Source organism: Papio anubis, chromosome 8, assembly GCF_008728515.1.
Source record: "Papio anubis isolate 15944 chromosome 8, Panubis1.0, whole genome shotgun sequence".
In the NCBI taxonomy this organism is placed as follows: domain Eukaryota; kingdom Metazoa; phylum Chordata; class Mammalia; order Primates; family Cercopithecidae; genus Papio; species Papio anubis.
Genome location: NC_044983.1, coordinates 37484893 through 37500782, shown reverse-complemented (window position 1 = coordinate 37500782; position 15890 = coordinate 37484893). Strand labels below are relative to the sequence as shown.

Here is a 15890-nt window from a genome sequence, read left to right as displayed (position 1 = left end):
GGTGCTGGCTAAGGACCACCCTGGGGAAATGTAAATCTCTAGCAGTTATGTTTACCTTGCCATCTGGGCAAAGCAGTTTCAGTTAGCTGAAGGGCAGCCCACAAAAAAAGAGTTACAAGTGGCACATGTTCAAAGCAAAGGCATAAACAAAGATAGGGTGTCCCACCCTCCTGTACCAGGCCCACAAAAATATACTAGAGAGGAATGTGAGGGGATCTGGGCAGGGCACTGACATTGTTCACTACGCTGGGTCATCTCAGTCATTGCAAATTAGAAATTTTTACAAGGCAAGAAAAAAAAGTTCAGCATCTAGTTCACAAACATTATTTGAAATTATATACATGTATTTGCTAGCGCTGAAAACTCTGGCGCTGCACTCTCATTTGGATCCTGTATTATTTAAGATTTAGGATTGCCATCCACACAGAGACAGAAAATAATAGTGAATTAAAAAAACTTAGAGTCTATTTCTCTCTCACGTAAATCTGTGAAGAGGTATGGTAGTTCCACTCTGAAAATTCTTCAAAAGCAAGGCTCATATCACCTTGTTTCTCTGCTACCTGTATGGCATCAGCCTCATCCTTGTGGACCATAATATGTCAATATGTCCACACTCCAGCCAGTAGAAAAGAGAAAGAAGATAAAACCCCTCCTTTTAATATTCAAGCCAGAAGTAACACATATTATGCTTGCTCGCATGTCACTGGCCATAATTTTGTCATATTGCCCTACCTAAGAGGCAAGGGAGGTTGAGAAATACAGTCTTCGTTTATATGCCCAGCTAAATTCTGAGGTTTGGTGTTTGTTGTTGTTGTTGTTTGTTTTTTGTTTTTTTGAGATGGAGCCTTGCCCTCACCCAGGCTGGAGTGCAGTGGTGTGATCTCGGCTCACTGCAACCTCCATCTCCCAGTTTCAAGCAATTCTTCGGCCTCAGCCTCCCGAGTAGTTGGGATTACAGGCGTCTGCCACCACACCTGACTAAGTTTTATATTTTTAGTGGAGACGGGGTTTCACCATGTTGGCAAGGCTGGTCTTGAACTCCTGACCTCAGGTGATCTGCCCACCTTGGGTTCCCAAAGTGCTGGGATTACAGGCATGAACCACTACGCCTGGCCTGGTGTTTTTTTCTTTACTGACAGAAAACAGGGACAGTATATACTGGAAATAATGACTACTGCCACACACTCTTGTATAAACTATGCATACTGATGCCAATGTTACTTGGCATAAAAATTTTCTCTTTCACAATTGCTTTTGTAAGCACCAACACATGCAGTTACATAGTGTGTTCACTGAACAATTTACATGACCATAATCAGCAATTCTGCTTATGACATTTTAATTATATCTATGATTTAATTAATGCTGACTCATTGGTCATGAATATAACCTTTAAAATTATTGACTTGATTGAGTAACTTCCAGAAATGTAGAAGCAAAAGCAGGGACTGAGTTTTTAAAGTTTATATTGCATATGCAAGAGGGAATTTTTGGAAAGTAATAAGAATATAACAAACAAAATAAGAACTAAAATAAAGTGGATCATAAAAAGTAAATGGTAGATTGGTGCAATGAGAAAAAGGCGATGTACGGTTTCAAGGAAATTGTTAGGTAACAGAAAGATGAACAGCCAGGCACGGTGGCTCACACCTGTAATCTCAACATTTTGGGAGATTGAGGTGGATGGATCATTTGAACCTAGGAGTTTGAGACCAGCATGGTAACATGGTGAGACTCTGTCTCTACAAAAAATTAGTCTGGTGTGGTGGTGCATGTCTGTGGTCGCAGCTACTCAGGAGATCGAGGTGGGAGGATTGCTTGAGCCCGGAAGGCAGAGGTGGCAGCAAGCCATGATCTGTCCACTGCACTCCAACCTGAGTGACAGAGTGAGAAAAAAAAAAAAAAGATAAGATGTTCACAAGGAAAGGATATTTACTACAATTGTACAGTGGGCTCATAAATTTATTTTTAAAATAAATTAAATGGAAGTAATAACTGCTTTAAAAGTAGTAACAAAACATACACAACTCACTTGTTCACTTATAGAAACGTTGTCATCCATTGGGTGTTCTTCCAGGCTTCTGTTATTTTCACTAAAAATTGCAATATCATTGTCTTCATTCTCTAATTTGTAAAGAACATGCTGAAATTCAACTGCAGATTCCAGAGGCTCAATTGCATAAGAAACATTTTCAAATTGCAGTATTCCTCTGTGTAATTATAAATACAATTTTAAGTGCTTTTAATCAAATCTATATAATGGATTTCTGACAAAATCCAAAAGAAAAAAAGTAAAACATTTTGAGTCCAGTATTTTGATCTGAATTCCATCTTAGAAATGACTCTGAAGAGACAAAAGATTTCCCTAATCCACAAAACACATTTTTTATTTCATTTCTGTATAGTTGTAAGAGCAGCAGAAGTTACTTAATCAGTTGCTAGTTACACAGTACATAGCATAACAGTAATTGAATAATTCTATTGTTTTCCAAGTCAGTATCTCAATTAAAACTATTGTAAACAGAAATCATGATGACTCTCTCTCTGGTTTGCCATGCTTTTGAAAAATGATTATACTGCATATATGACAAATATATACAGTGAGACATTTTACTTTTAAAAATAAAATTTGGCAGAATTATGAAATATTTACTACTTTTGCTTATATACTCTTGAATAAGAAATTAAAAGCAAGATTTTAAAGAGTAAATGACTTGTATCACTATTTTTCTCTGAATACAGGTAACAGCCCAAGTCACTACTCCCTAAAAAACAGATTTCAGATCCAAATTTCAGGGTTCTGTGTAGGAAGCACTGAAGAAGCACAGTTGTGAAAACAAGCATCCTACACTACAAAATGAAGGTGGAAAATTTCCTGACAGAATGGAAAACTCCCTAAGCCCTAAGGAGGAAACCCAATAATTCTTGAAGAGCTCAAGATAATTAATATCATTAGAAAAATGAGTATTTTTATGAGTATTAAAAATTGTTTATATATAATTTGCCTCCTCAGTCGGAAGATGATTTCCTTGAGAAAAAGCATCTCTTGTTTAACTTTATATCTCCAACACTAAAATACATGGTGGGTAACATAAATACATTTTCAGTCCAGTATTTTGACCCAAACCTGTCTTAGAGATGACTCTGAGAAGACAAAAGATTACCCTAATCTGCAAAACCAACTCTCCATTTCACTTCTTTATAGTTATAAAAGCAACAGAAATTACCTACACAACTGCTAAGTGTGCAAGCATACAGCATTACAGTGATTAATTTCCCTGTTTTCCAAGACAGTGACTGAGCTGTCCTAAACCTAGCTTCTCCAACACTTGTAGTCAAACACGTTCAATGGTCTTTTCTGTAGTCAAGGAAACATAAGACATAGAGCAAGGAGACTAGGAAATCTAAACCACTGGAAAGGTTAGAAATGTTTCTGATCGGTGAGGAAAGTGAGGAGAATTAAGAGAATAGGAAACATGTTCAGAGGGGGATATCATTAAATAATGTCCACATAGGAATCCTCCTTCAGCCCCACACTTAATACAAAGAGAACAAATTCATTGCAGCCAAATATCATAACTACGGTGTTTTGTAATCAACAATAGAAAACAACCTCAGTCCAGAGCACGTGCTGAGTGTGACCATGGAATCTGGATATCCTTCAATATTTCCTTGATAGTAGCATTGAGTCTAGGAAGAAAAAAAGTAAGGTAGTTACTTAGGAAGTGACAAAACTTTCTAGTGACTTCCTACTTCTATACTTGATAGAACCTTCTGAATATTTTTCACAGGCTCCATGATTTTTATCAGTACAAGCAAAGTGACATTCAGAAAAAAATTCTCCCCATAATTGCCACTTACACTATATTAACTACACTTTATAATAGATTATGACTTGAGATTACTATTTTACACCCTGCTTCCAAAGTGTTGTCTCATGCTTTAGGTAAAAATATCTCCCAGTATATAAATTTAGGTCCTCAATTAAAAGACAAAGATGGTAAATCTGGATTTCTTTAAAAACCTAATTAATATGGTGCTAAAAAAAGAGTCATAAAAATACAATTGACACAGCCAACACAAACCGAAAGGATGATTCTAAATTCGCACTAAGAGAGGAAATGTGGACTTTAAGGCCAGAAACATTACTAGAGATAAACAGAGACATTTGGTAATGATAATCATTTCAATTTGCCAGGAAGACACAAATATTCCAAACTGGCATTCACTTAATAACACAGCTTCAAAATATATAAAGTCACAATTGAAAGAATAGTAAAAATTTAAAAATCTGCAGTTATAAAAAGTTCTTTAAAGTTAATTTCTCTTAGTAACTGATAGATCAAGTGTTCAGAATCTACAAAAGGTTTGAACAACGTGGTTAGTATGACCTAGTTAATACATGCAGAATACTATACCTAAAAACTTTAGAATATATGCTTTCTAAACACTCATGGAACATCTACAAAATAGAAACCATACTCCAGGCCATAAAGCAGGACTCAACAGATTGCAAAGGAATTAAATTGCACAGAATTGGTCTCTCAGCACAGTACAATCAAGCTGGAGATACACAGAGTCACAAACATTGTCACAGATGTGAAAATTACATAATTTCCAATACCCAATGGTGCTATAAATTTTATTATAAATAAAGTTAAGATTTCTTAGTAACACACTGCTTAGATGGAACTAAGGGAAGGAAAAGGGAGCAATAAAACAAAATGATGATCCCATCCAATGTAAGTGAAGCAATATATCTAGTTTAATATTTCAACAAATTTTTATTATATTCCAAGTATGTGCTAGGTACTTTTCTAGGCACTGTTGTTACGTCAGTGAATAAAACAGACCAAAAGCCCTGCCCTCGGGATGATTATATTGCACTGGGGAGACAGAAAATAAAGTAAATAAATAAAATATATATGATAAATCATGTATTGATAACTGCCATGAGAAAAGGGCAAAAAAAAAAAAGGTAAAGGAAATGGGGTATTAAGAGTAAGAGACCAATTTAAAGTAGGGGTTAGTCAAGGACTAACAGGGTGATTTTGAGTAAAGACCTGAAGGAAATGAGGACGAAAAACATATGGGTCTGTTGGGAAACAACAAGCATTTGGATACCGGGAAATAGAAAGTATGAAGTCTTTGAAAGGAGAACATAGCTGTTATATTTGAAGAACAACAAGGCTGGAACAAAGTGAACGAGGTAGAAAATAACAGGAAACGAGGTCAGAGAGGTAAAAGGGAACCAGGTGACTCTGGCTTTCACTCTGTGAGTGGTGGGAGGCCATCCGTGGAGGGTTCTGAGCAGAGAAGCAGGGTAATCTGACTATGTCTTAACAGGATCAATATGGTCACCATATTGAGAACTGACTAAGGCTGGGCATGGTGGCTCACACCTGCATTCCTAGCACTTTGGGAGGTTGAGGTAGGCAGATCACCTGAGGTCAGGGGTTCGAGACAAGCCTAGCCAACATGGTGAAACCCTATCTCTTCTAAAAATATAAAAATTAGCTGGGTGTGGTGGTGCATTCCTATAATCCCAAATACTCAGGCGGCCGAGGCAGGAGAATCGCTTGAACCCAGGAGGTGGAGGTTTCAGTGAGCCAAGATCGCACCATTGTACTCTAGCCTGGGCCAAATAAATAAATAAATACAAAAATAAATAAATAAAATAAAGGGATAAATAAATAAAATGAAGGGATGGGCAAGGTGAGGAAGCAGGGAGATTATTCAGGAAGTTATGGCAATAATCCAAACTAGAGATGGCGTTTACTTGGAAATGGGTGGTCTCAGTGGATGGAGGCAGAGGAAGAAGGTGGATGCTGGACACTTAGTTTGAAGGGCAGGGTCAATAGGATTTATGGATGTATAAATGATGGATGAGATGAGGAAGAGTTAAGAAAAAAAGAAAGAGTTTTTGATCTGTGATTTGTGTCTCATAACATTTGTGTCCACATTTCTCGTTAATTTATATTCTTACAAACAAAATATAAATAAATAAATAATAAATATTTTATTTAACAAAATATCTATTAATTAAAAAAATAGCGACTATGTTCTCGGCCATGTGAAAGGTGCTAAGTCAATCTAATTTGTCTTTACCAAAACTTCAGGAAAAGCCTGATCATTAATCAATAAATATCTTAAATATATCCCCTGTGAATCCGGAGAGACTTCTGTATAACAAAGCATTTATTTAATGTAAAAAAAACATTTTTTAAAAAAACTATAAAACACAGAATTTAAATCGTACCTGAATATCTGAAGAACGAGCATTCATGGATCCTTGATCGTACAAATAAATCATAAAATTATCTGCTAAAAAATATCTGAATATAAAAAAGAGGAAATTTTTTAAATTATTCTTTTTGAAACACGTAAAAACACAGTAAACTTGACACTCTCAGCCAAAATCTGACCCACCCTCTGTTTTGTAAATAAAGGTTTATTGAAACACAGCCACACCCATTCACCCACATATTGTCATGGCTCTTTTCATGCTATAAGATGAGAGATTAACTAGTTTTGACAAAGAACATATGGCCTTCAAAGTCTAAAACATTTACTGTCTGAATCTTTAGATAAAACATCTGTTAACCTGATATAAAGGTAGTATTTTCTTTTGACATATATTTAATGTTTACTTAAAGCAATATACATTTACTCAAAATAGTTTTCCTACCTTAATGGACTCCTTTTAAGAAGAAAAGAAGAGACTGAAAGAAGAGCATTCTAAAATGTAAAAGATGCCCGGACGTGGTGGCTCACACCTGTAATCCCAACACTTTGGGAGGCCAAGGTGGGCAGATCACCTGAGGTCAGGAGTTTGGGACCAGCCTGGCCAACATGGTGAAACCCTGTCTCTACTGAAAATGCAAAAGTTACTTGGGTGTGGTGGTGGGCACCTATAATCCCAGCTACTCAGGAGGCTAAGGTAGGAGAATCTCTTGAACCCAAGAGGCGAAGGTTGCAGTGAGCTGAGATCACACCACTGCACTCCAGCCTGGGCGACAGAGTGAGACTCCGTCTCAAAAAAAAAAAAAAAAACTTAATAGACATAAACAGGATGTTGGATTGTAAGAGTTTTCTGTTCTTACATTCTTTATAAAGCTTTATTACTATGCACATATATTACTTTTATAATGAAGTGGAAGAGTATTGTATAAAGGTCATATTCATCTGAGCATATGTACTGAAACGTCCAGTCTAAGTTCAACTTTGGTATTAATCCCTGTACTCATGATGCTATTTTAGTTATGCTTCCTCACTTCATGTTCACTCTTCAACCCAACGTAACTTAATTAGGCCATCCACACTAGCTTCTGTTGGAAAGCCTCCACTCAAACCGATCTCACAAATATTACTAATGACCTCCTGACTGTCCAATCCAAAAGACAGTTTTATGTCAAGTAAAAATATTCTGAGGCAGCCAGGCGGGGTGGCTCACTCCTGTAATCCCAAAGCTTAGGGAGGCCGAGGTGGAGGGATTGCTTTGGGCTCAGGAGTTTGAGACCAGCCTGGGTAACAAGGCAAAACCTCATCTCTACCAAAAATACCAAAATTAGCCAGGTGTGGTGGTACACTCATGTGGTCCCAGCTACTCGGGAGGCTGAGGCGAGAGGATCACTTGAGCCAGGAGTTCAAGGCTACAGTTAGCTGAGATTGCACCACTGCTTTCTAGCCTGGGTGACAGAGAGAGACCCTGTCTCAAAAACAAATACATAATAAAAATAATTTTAAAATAAATAAAACAAAAAAATAAATAAATAAAATACTCTCAAGTATTTCCTACTGTGGACCACATTCCCCTTCTTGAAACCATCTCTTCTTCAGCAATAATGATAGATACCACTTCCTCCTGGCTCTCCTGTCTTTCTACATTTTTAAGTCCCTTTATTTGGATCCTTCCTTCATCCCTTAAATGTTTCCATGGCACTCAATTCTAGGCTGATTCTCTTTCTTACCTTTAACATTCACCCCCACCTGTATAGATTTATCTTGTTCATTTCTGTGGTTTCATTTACCGCTTATATAAAAAGGTTGCTTTGAGTATTATAGCTTTGCAATATATTTGAAGTCAGGTAGTGTGATGCCTCCAGCTTTGTTTTTTTTTATTCAGTATTGCTTTGGCTATTCAGGGCCTTTTTGGGGTTCCATAGGAATTTTACTATTTCTGTGAAAAATGTCATTGGAATTTTGGTAGGGATTGCATTGAATCTGTGGATCATTTTGGACAGTATGGACATTTTAATAATATTAACTCTTCCAATCCATGTTCTTTCCATTTATTTGCGTCTTCCTCAATTCCCTTCATCATGTTTCATAGCTCTCAGTATACACATCTTTTACCTCCTTGGTTAAACTTACTCCTATGTATTTTATTTTTTGTAGCTATTGTACATGGGATTGTTTTCTTGATTTCATTTTTGGAAAATTTGTTATTAATGTATAGAAATGCTATGATTTTTGTATGTTGATTTTATATCCCACAACTTCACTGAATTTGTCTATTGGTTCTAACAAATTTTGGTGGAGTCCTTAGGGTCTTCTATAAGTAATCTACATATAAGATTATGTCACCTGCAACAGGAACAATTTAACATCTCTCTTTCCCATTAGGATGCCTTTTATTCGTTGTTCTTGCCTAATTGCTCTGGCTAGTACTTCCAATACTATGTTGAATAGAAGAGGTGAAAGAAAATGGGCATCCTTATCTTGTTCCTGATATTAGATGAAAAATTTTCAACTTTCTACCACTGAGTATGATGTTAGCTATGGCTTTGTCATATATGACCTTTATTGTTTTAAGGTATATCTCTTCTAGGTCTAATTTGCAGAGAGCTTTCATCATGAAAGAATGTGGATACTCACACTTCTCTCCCCCATTCTAAACTAAATTAACTGCCATCAGGACATTTCCCCTTGTGGGATAACAAGCACTTCATATCCAGCATCTCCAACAGGGAGCCATAATACCTGACTCAGGTCTGTTCCCATCCTCCCTCTACCCCACCAAATCCCTGCCACCACTATAGTCAATCTGTTACTACATCTTTTTTCTGTCACATCAGCATTTTCTCAAAAACAGAAAAGGGAGGCTTGTTTCCAAGATGGCCAAACAGGAACAGCTCTGGTCTGCAGCTCCCAGCAAGATCAATGCAGAAGAGCAGTGATTTCTGCATTTCCAACTGAGGTACCTGGTTCATCTCACTGGGACTGGCTGGAGAGTGGGTGCAGCCCACAGAGGGTGAACTGAAGCAGGGTGGGGTGTCATCTCATGTGGGAAGTGCAAGGGGTTGGGAGATTTACCTTTCCTAGCCAAGGGAAGCTGTGACAGACTGTACCTGGAGAAACTGTACACTCCTGACCAAATACTGTACTTTTCCCACAGTCTTAGTAAGCAGCAGACCAGGAGATATTCTCCTGTGCCTGGCTCAGCAGGTCCCATGCCCATGGAGCCTTGCTCACTGCTAGCGCAGCAGTCTGAGATTAACCTGCAACGCGGCAGCTTGATGAGGGGAGGGTCATCCGCCATTACTGAGGCTCGAATAGCCTACAGTGTAAACAAAGTGGCCAGGAAGCATGAACTGGGCGGACCTCACCACAGTTCAGCAAGGCCTACTACTTTTATAGATTCCACCTCTGGGGGCAGGGCACAGTAGAACAAAAGGCAGCAGCAGACAGCTTCTGCAGACTTAAATGTCCCTGTCTGACAGCTCTGAAGAGAGCAGTGGTTCTCTCAGCATGGCGTTCGAGCTCTGAGAATGGACAGACTGCCTCCTCAAGCAGGTCCCTGACCCCCATGTAGCCTGACTGGGAAACACCTCCCAGTAGGGGCCGACAGACACCTCAAACAAGCAGGTGCCTCTCTGGGATGAAGCTTCCAGAGGAAGGATCAGGCAGCAATATTTGCTGTTCTGCAGCCTACACTGGTGATACTCAGGCAAACAGAGTCTGGAGTGGACCTACAGCAAACTACAACAGACCTGCAGCTGAGGGGTCTCACTGTTAGAAGGAATTAACAAACAGAAAGAAATAGCATCAACATCAACAAAAAGGACATCCACACCAAAACCCCACCCATAGGTCACCAACATCAAAGACCAAAGGTAGATAAAACCACAAAGATGGGGAGAAACCAGAGCAGAAAAGCTGAAAATTCCAAAAAAAAAAAAAAAGAGCACCTCTTCTCCTCCAAAGAATTGCAGCTCCTCACCAGCAAGGGAACAAAATTGGATGGAGAATGAGTTTGACAAGTTGACAGAAGTAGACTTCAGAAGGTCGGTAATAACAAAACTTCTCCGAGCTAAAGGAGCACATTCTAACCCATCACAAGGAAGCTAAAAACCTTGAAAAAATGTTAGACAAATGGCTAACTAGAATAAACAGTGTAGAGAAGACCTTAAATGATCTGGTGGAGCTGAAAACCATGGCACAAGAGCTTCATGACGCATGCACAAGCTTTCAATTCAATCAAGTGGAAGAAAGGATATCAGTGATTAAAGATCAAATTAATGAAATAAAGTGAGAAGACAAGATTAGAGAAAAAAAAGAGTGAAAAGAAACTAACAAAGCCTCCAAGAAATATGGGACTATGTGAAAAGACCAAGTATACATTTGATTGGTGTACTGGAAAGAGACGGGGAGAATGGAACCAAGTTAGAAAACACTCTTCAGGATATTATCCAGGAGAACTTCCCTAACCTAGCAAGGCAAGCCAACATTCAAATTCAGGAAATACAGAGAACACCACAAAGATACTCCTCGAGAAGAGCAACCCCAAGACACATAATTGTGAGATCCACCAAGGTTAAAATGAAGGAATAAATGTTAAGGGTAGCCAGAGAGAAAGGTTGGATTACCAACAAAGGGAAGCCCGTCATACTAACAGCAGATCTCTCAGCAGAAACCCTACAAGCCAGAAGAAGTGGGGGCCAATATTCAACATTCTTAAAGAAAAAAATTTTCAACCCAGAATCTCATATCCAGCCAAACTAAGCTTCATAAGTGAAGGAGAGATGAAATCCTTTACAAACAAGCAAATACTGAGAGATTTTGTCACCACCAGGCCTGCCTTACAAGAGCTCCTGAAGGAAACACTAAACATGGAAAGGAAGAGCCAGTACCAACCACTGCAAAAACATGCCAAATGGTAAGCATCATCAATGTTATGAAGAAACTGCATCAAGTAATGGGCAAAATAACCAGCTAACATGATAATGACAGGATCAAATTCACACATAACAGTATTAACCTTAAATGTAAATGGGCTAAATGCCCAAATTAAAAGACACAGACTGGCAAATTGGATAAAGAGTCAAGACCCATTGGTGTGCTGTATTTAGGAAATCCATCTCATGTGCAAAAACACACATAGGCTCAAAATAAACGGATGGAGGATGATCTACCAAGCAAATGGAAAGCAAAAAAATTAAAAAATTAAAAAAAAAAAAAACAGGATGGCAATCCTAGTCTCTGAGAAAACAGACTTTAAACCAACAAAGATCAAAAGAGACAAAGAAGGCCACTACATAATGGTAAAGGGATCAATTCAACAAGAAGAGCTAACTATCCTAAATATATATGCACCCCATACAGGAGCACCCAGATTCATAAAGCAAGTCCTTAGAGACCTACAAAGAGACTTAGACTCCCACACAATAATAATGAGAGACTTTAACACCCCACTGTCAACATTAGACAGATCAATGAGAGAGAAGGTTAATAAGGATATCCAGGACTTGAACTCAGCTCGGGACCAAGTGGACCTAGTAGACATCTACAGAACTCTCCACCCCAAAACAACAGAATATACATTCTTCTCAGCACCACATCGCACTTATTCTAAAGTTGACCACATTGTTGGTAATAAAACACTCCTCAACAAATTTAAAAGAACAGAAATCACAACAAACTCTCTCTCAGACTACAGTGCAATCAAATTAGAACTCAGGATTAAGAAACTCACTCAAAACCACACAACTACATGGCAACTGAACAACCTGCTCCTGAATGACTACTGGGTAAATAAAATAACAAAATGAAGGGAGAAATAATGATGTTCTTTGAAACCAATGAGAACAAAGACACAATGTGCCAGAATCTCTTGAACACATTTAAAGCAGTGTGTAGAAGGAAATTTATAGCACTAAATGCCCACAAGAGAAAGCAGGAAAGATCTAAAATCGACACCCTAACATCACAACTAAAAGAACTAGAGAAGCAAGAGCAAACACATTCAAAAGCTAGCAGAAGGCAAGAAATAACTAAGATCAGAGCAGAACTGAAGGAGATAGAGACACATAAAACCCTTCAAAAAATCAATGAATCCAGGAGCTGGTTTTTTGAAAAGATCAACAAAGTTGATAGACCACTAGCAAGATTAATAAAGAAGAAAAGAGAGAAGAATCAAATGGACACAATAAAAAAATGATAAAGGGGATATCACCACCACTCCCACAGAAATACAAACTACCATCAGAGAATACTATAAACACCTCTACGCAAATAAACTAGAAAATCTAGAAGAAATAGATAAATTCCTGGACACACACACCCTCCCAAGACTAAACCAGGAAGAAATTGAATCTCTGAATAGACCAATAACATGTTCTGAAATTGAGGCAATAATTAATAGCCTACCAACCAAAAAAAGTCCAGGACCAGACGGATTCATAGCCAAATTCTACCATAGATACAAAGAGGAGCTGGTATCATTCCTTCTGAAACTATTTCAAACAATAGAAAAAGAGGGAATCCTCCCTAACTCATTTTATGAGGCCAGCATCATCGTGATACCAAAGCCTAGCAGAGACATAACAAAAAAAGAGAATTTTAGGCCAATATCCCTGATGAACATCATGTGAAAATCCTCAAAAAATTACTGGCAAACTGAATCCAGCAGCACATCAAAAAGCTTATCTACCACGATCAAGTCGGCTTGATCCCTGGGATGTAAGGCTGGTTCAACATATGCAAATCAATAAATGTAATCCATCACATAAACAGAACCAATGAAAAAATCACATGATTATTGATGCAGAATAGATGCAGAAAAGGCCTTTGACAAAATTCAACAGCCCTTCATGCTTAAAAAAACTCTCAATAAACTAGGTATTGATGGAATGTATCTCAAAATAATAAGAGCCATTTATGACAAATCCACAGCCAATATCATAGTGAATGGGCAAAAATGGGAAGCATTCCCTTTGAAAACCTGCACAAGACAAGGATGCCCTCTCTCACCACTCCTATTCAACATAGTGTTAGAAGTTCTGGCCAGGGCAATCAGGCAAGAGAAAGAAATAAAGGATATTTGATTAGGAAATGAGGAAGTCAAATTGTCCCTGTTTGCAGATGACATGTTGTATATTTAGAAAACCCCATCGTCTCAGCCCAAAATCTCCTTAAGCTGATAAGCAACTTCAGCAAAGTCTCAGAATACAAAATCAATGTGCGAAAATCACAAGCATTCCTATACACCAATGATAGATGAACAGAGAGCCAAATCATGAGTGAATTCCCATTCACAACTACTACAAAGAGAATAAAATACCTAGGAATGCAACTTACAAGGTATGTGAAGGACCTCTTCAAGGAGAATTACAAAGCACTGCTCAACGAAATAAAAGAGGACACTAACAAATGGAAGAACATTTCATGCTCATAGATAGGAAGAATCAATATCATGAAAATGGCCATACTGCCCAAAGTAATTTATAGATTCAATGCTATCCCCATCAAGCTACCAATGACTTTCTTCGCAGAATTGGAAAAAACTACTTTAAAGTTCATATGGAACCAAAAAAGAATCCGTGTTGCCAAGACAATCCTAAGCAAAAAGAACAAAGCTGGAGGCATCACACTACCTGACTTCAAACTATACCACAAGGCTACAGTAACCAAAACAGCATAGTACTGGTACCAAAACAGATATATAGACCAATGGAACAGAAAAGAGGCCTCAGAAATAACACCACACATCTATAACCATCTGATCTTTGACAAACTTGACAAAAACAAGAAATGGGGAAAGGATTCCCTATTTAATAAATGGTGCTGGGAAAGCTGGCTAGCCATATGTAGAAAGTTGAAATTGGATCCCTTCCTTACACTATACACAAAAATTAACTCAAGATGGGTTAAAGACTTAAATGTAAGACCTAACACCATAAAAACCCTAGAAGAAAACCTAGGCAATACCATTCAGGACATAGGCATGGGGAAAGACTTCACAACTACAACACCAAAAGCAATGGCAACAAAAGCCAAAATAGACAAATGGAATCTAACTAAACTAAAGAGCTTCTGCACAGCAAAAGAAACTATCATTAGAGTGAACAGGCAACCTACAGAATGGGAGAAAATCTTTGTAATCTACCCATCTAACAAAGAGCTAATATCCAGAATCTACAAAGAACTTAAACAAATTTACAAGAAAAAAAACAACCCCATGAAAAAGTGGGCAAAGGGTATAAACAGACACTTCTCAAAAGAAGACATTTATGCAGCCAACAGACATATGAAAAAATGCTCATCATCATTGGTCATCAGAGAAATGTAAATAAAAACCACAATGAGATACCACCTCACGCCACTTAGAATGGCGATCATTAAAAAGTCAGGAAACAACAGATACTGGAGAGGATATGGAGAAATAGGAATGCTTTTACACTGTTGGTGGGAGTGTAAATTAGTTTAACCAATGTAGAAGACAGTGTGGTGATTCCTCAAGGATCTAGAACTAGAAATACCATTTGACCCAGCCATCCCATTACTGGGCATATACCCAAAGGATTATAAATCATTGTTACTATAAAGACACATGCACACATATGTTTATAGTGGCACTATTCACTATAGTAAAGACTTGGAACCAACCGAAATGTCCATTAACGATAGAATAGATAAAGAAAATATGGCACATATACACCATGGAATACTATGCAGCCATAAAAAAGGATGAGTTTATGTCCTTTGCAGGGACATGGATGAAGCTGGAAACCATTCTCAGCAAACTATCACAAGGACAGAAAACCAAACACCGCACATTCTCACTGATAGGTCAGAGTTGAACAATGAGAACACATGGACACAGGTCGGGGGACATCACACACCAGGGCCTGTTGGGGGCTGGGGGGCTGGGGGAGGGATAGCATTAGGAGAAATACCTAATGTAAATGAGGAGTTGATGGGTGCAGCAAACTGACATGGCACATGTATACCTATGTAACAAACCTGCACGTTGTGCACATGTACCCTAGAACTTAAATTTAAAAAAAAAAAAAAAAAAAACTAAAAACACACACACACACGCACACAAACCAAAGGAAACTCCCTATCTCTATGCAGCCATAGTTATGCTTCTCATTATTTTTCATATAAACTATTTTCTGTAGCTTCCTAATAGTCATTAGGCTATCATAATCATTAAGCGGTTAATTTCTCAAAACGATATACACATGCCCTATCCCTCTCCCAAGCTCAGGTCCCTCCATTTCTCAACACTGCTTATAGTCTGAATAAGATGTTCAAATGCAGTGTGAGCTCTCTAACTTTCCCTCATACTCTTCCCAAAGATCTTTGGGTTATCGTCCACCATATTCCTTTTCTCTTCTGCCTAAAAGAGTAAGTTAACCTTTTCTTTGGGAGAATTACTTAGTATCTTACACACAATAAACCACTTGTTTACGTCTTTTTTTTTTTCTTTTTTGAGACAGTGTCTCGTTCTGTCACCCAGGCTGGCATGCAGTGGCACCATCTCGGCTCACTGCAACCTCTGCCTCCCGGGTTCAAGCAATTCTCCTGCCTCACCCTCCCGAGTAGCCTGGATTACAAGTGCATGCCACCATGCCCGGCTAATTTTTGTATTTTTTAGTAGAGAC

General features: G+C 38.2%; 1 protein-coding gene across 2 annotated transcripts in view; it reads right to left on the bottom strand.

The window, feature by feature from the left end:
• Positions 1–15890, bottom strand: part of ADAM32 (ADAM metallopeptidase domain 32) — a 164252-nt gene that overhangs the window by 119215 nt on the left and 29147 nt on the right. For both annotated transcript variants that reach the window (XM_021942240.2, XM_021942239.2), the window contains exons 4-6: positions 6260–6335; positions 3614–3690; positions 2033–2210 (exon numbers count right to left, since the gene is read on the bottom strand). In XM_021942240.2, the coding sequence (XP_021797932.2) occupies positions 2033–2210; positions 3614–3690; positions 6260–6335 (331 nt within the window). The remainder of the gene's footprint in view (positions 1–2032; positions 2211–3613; positions 3691–6259; positions 6336–15890) is intronic.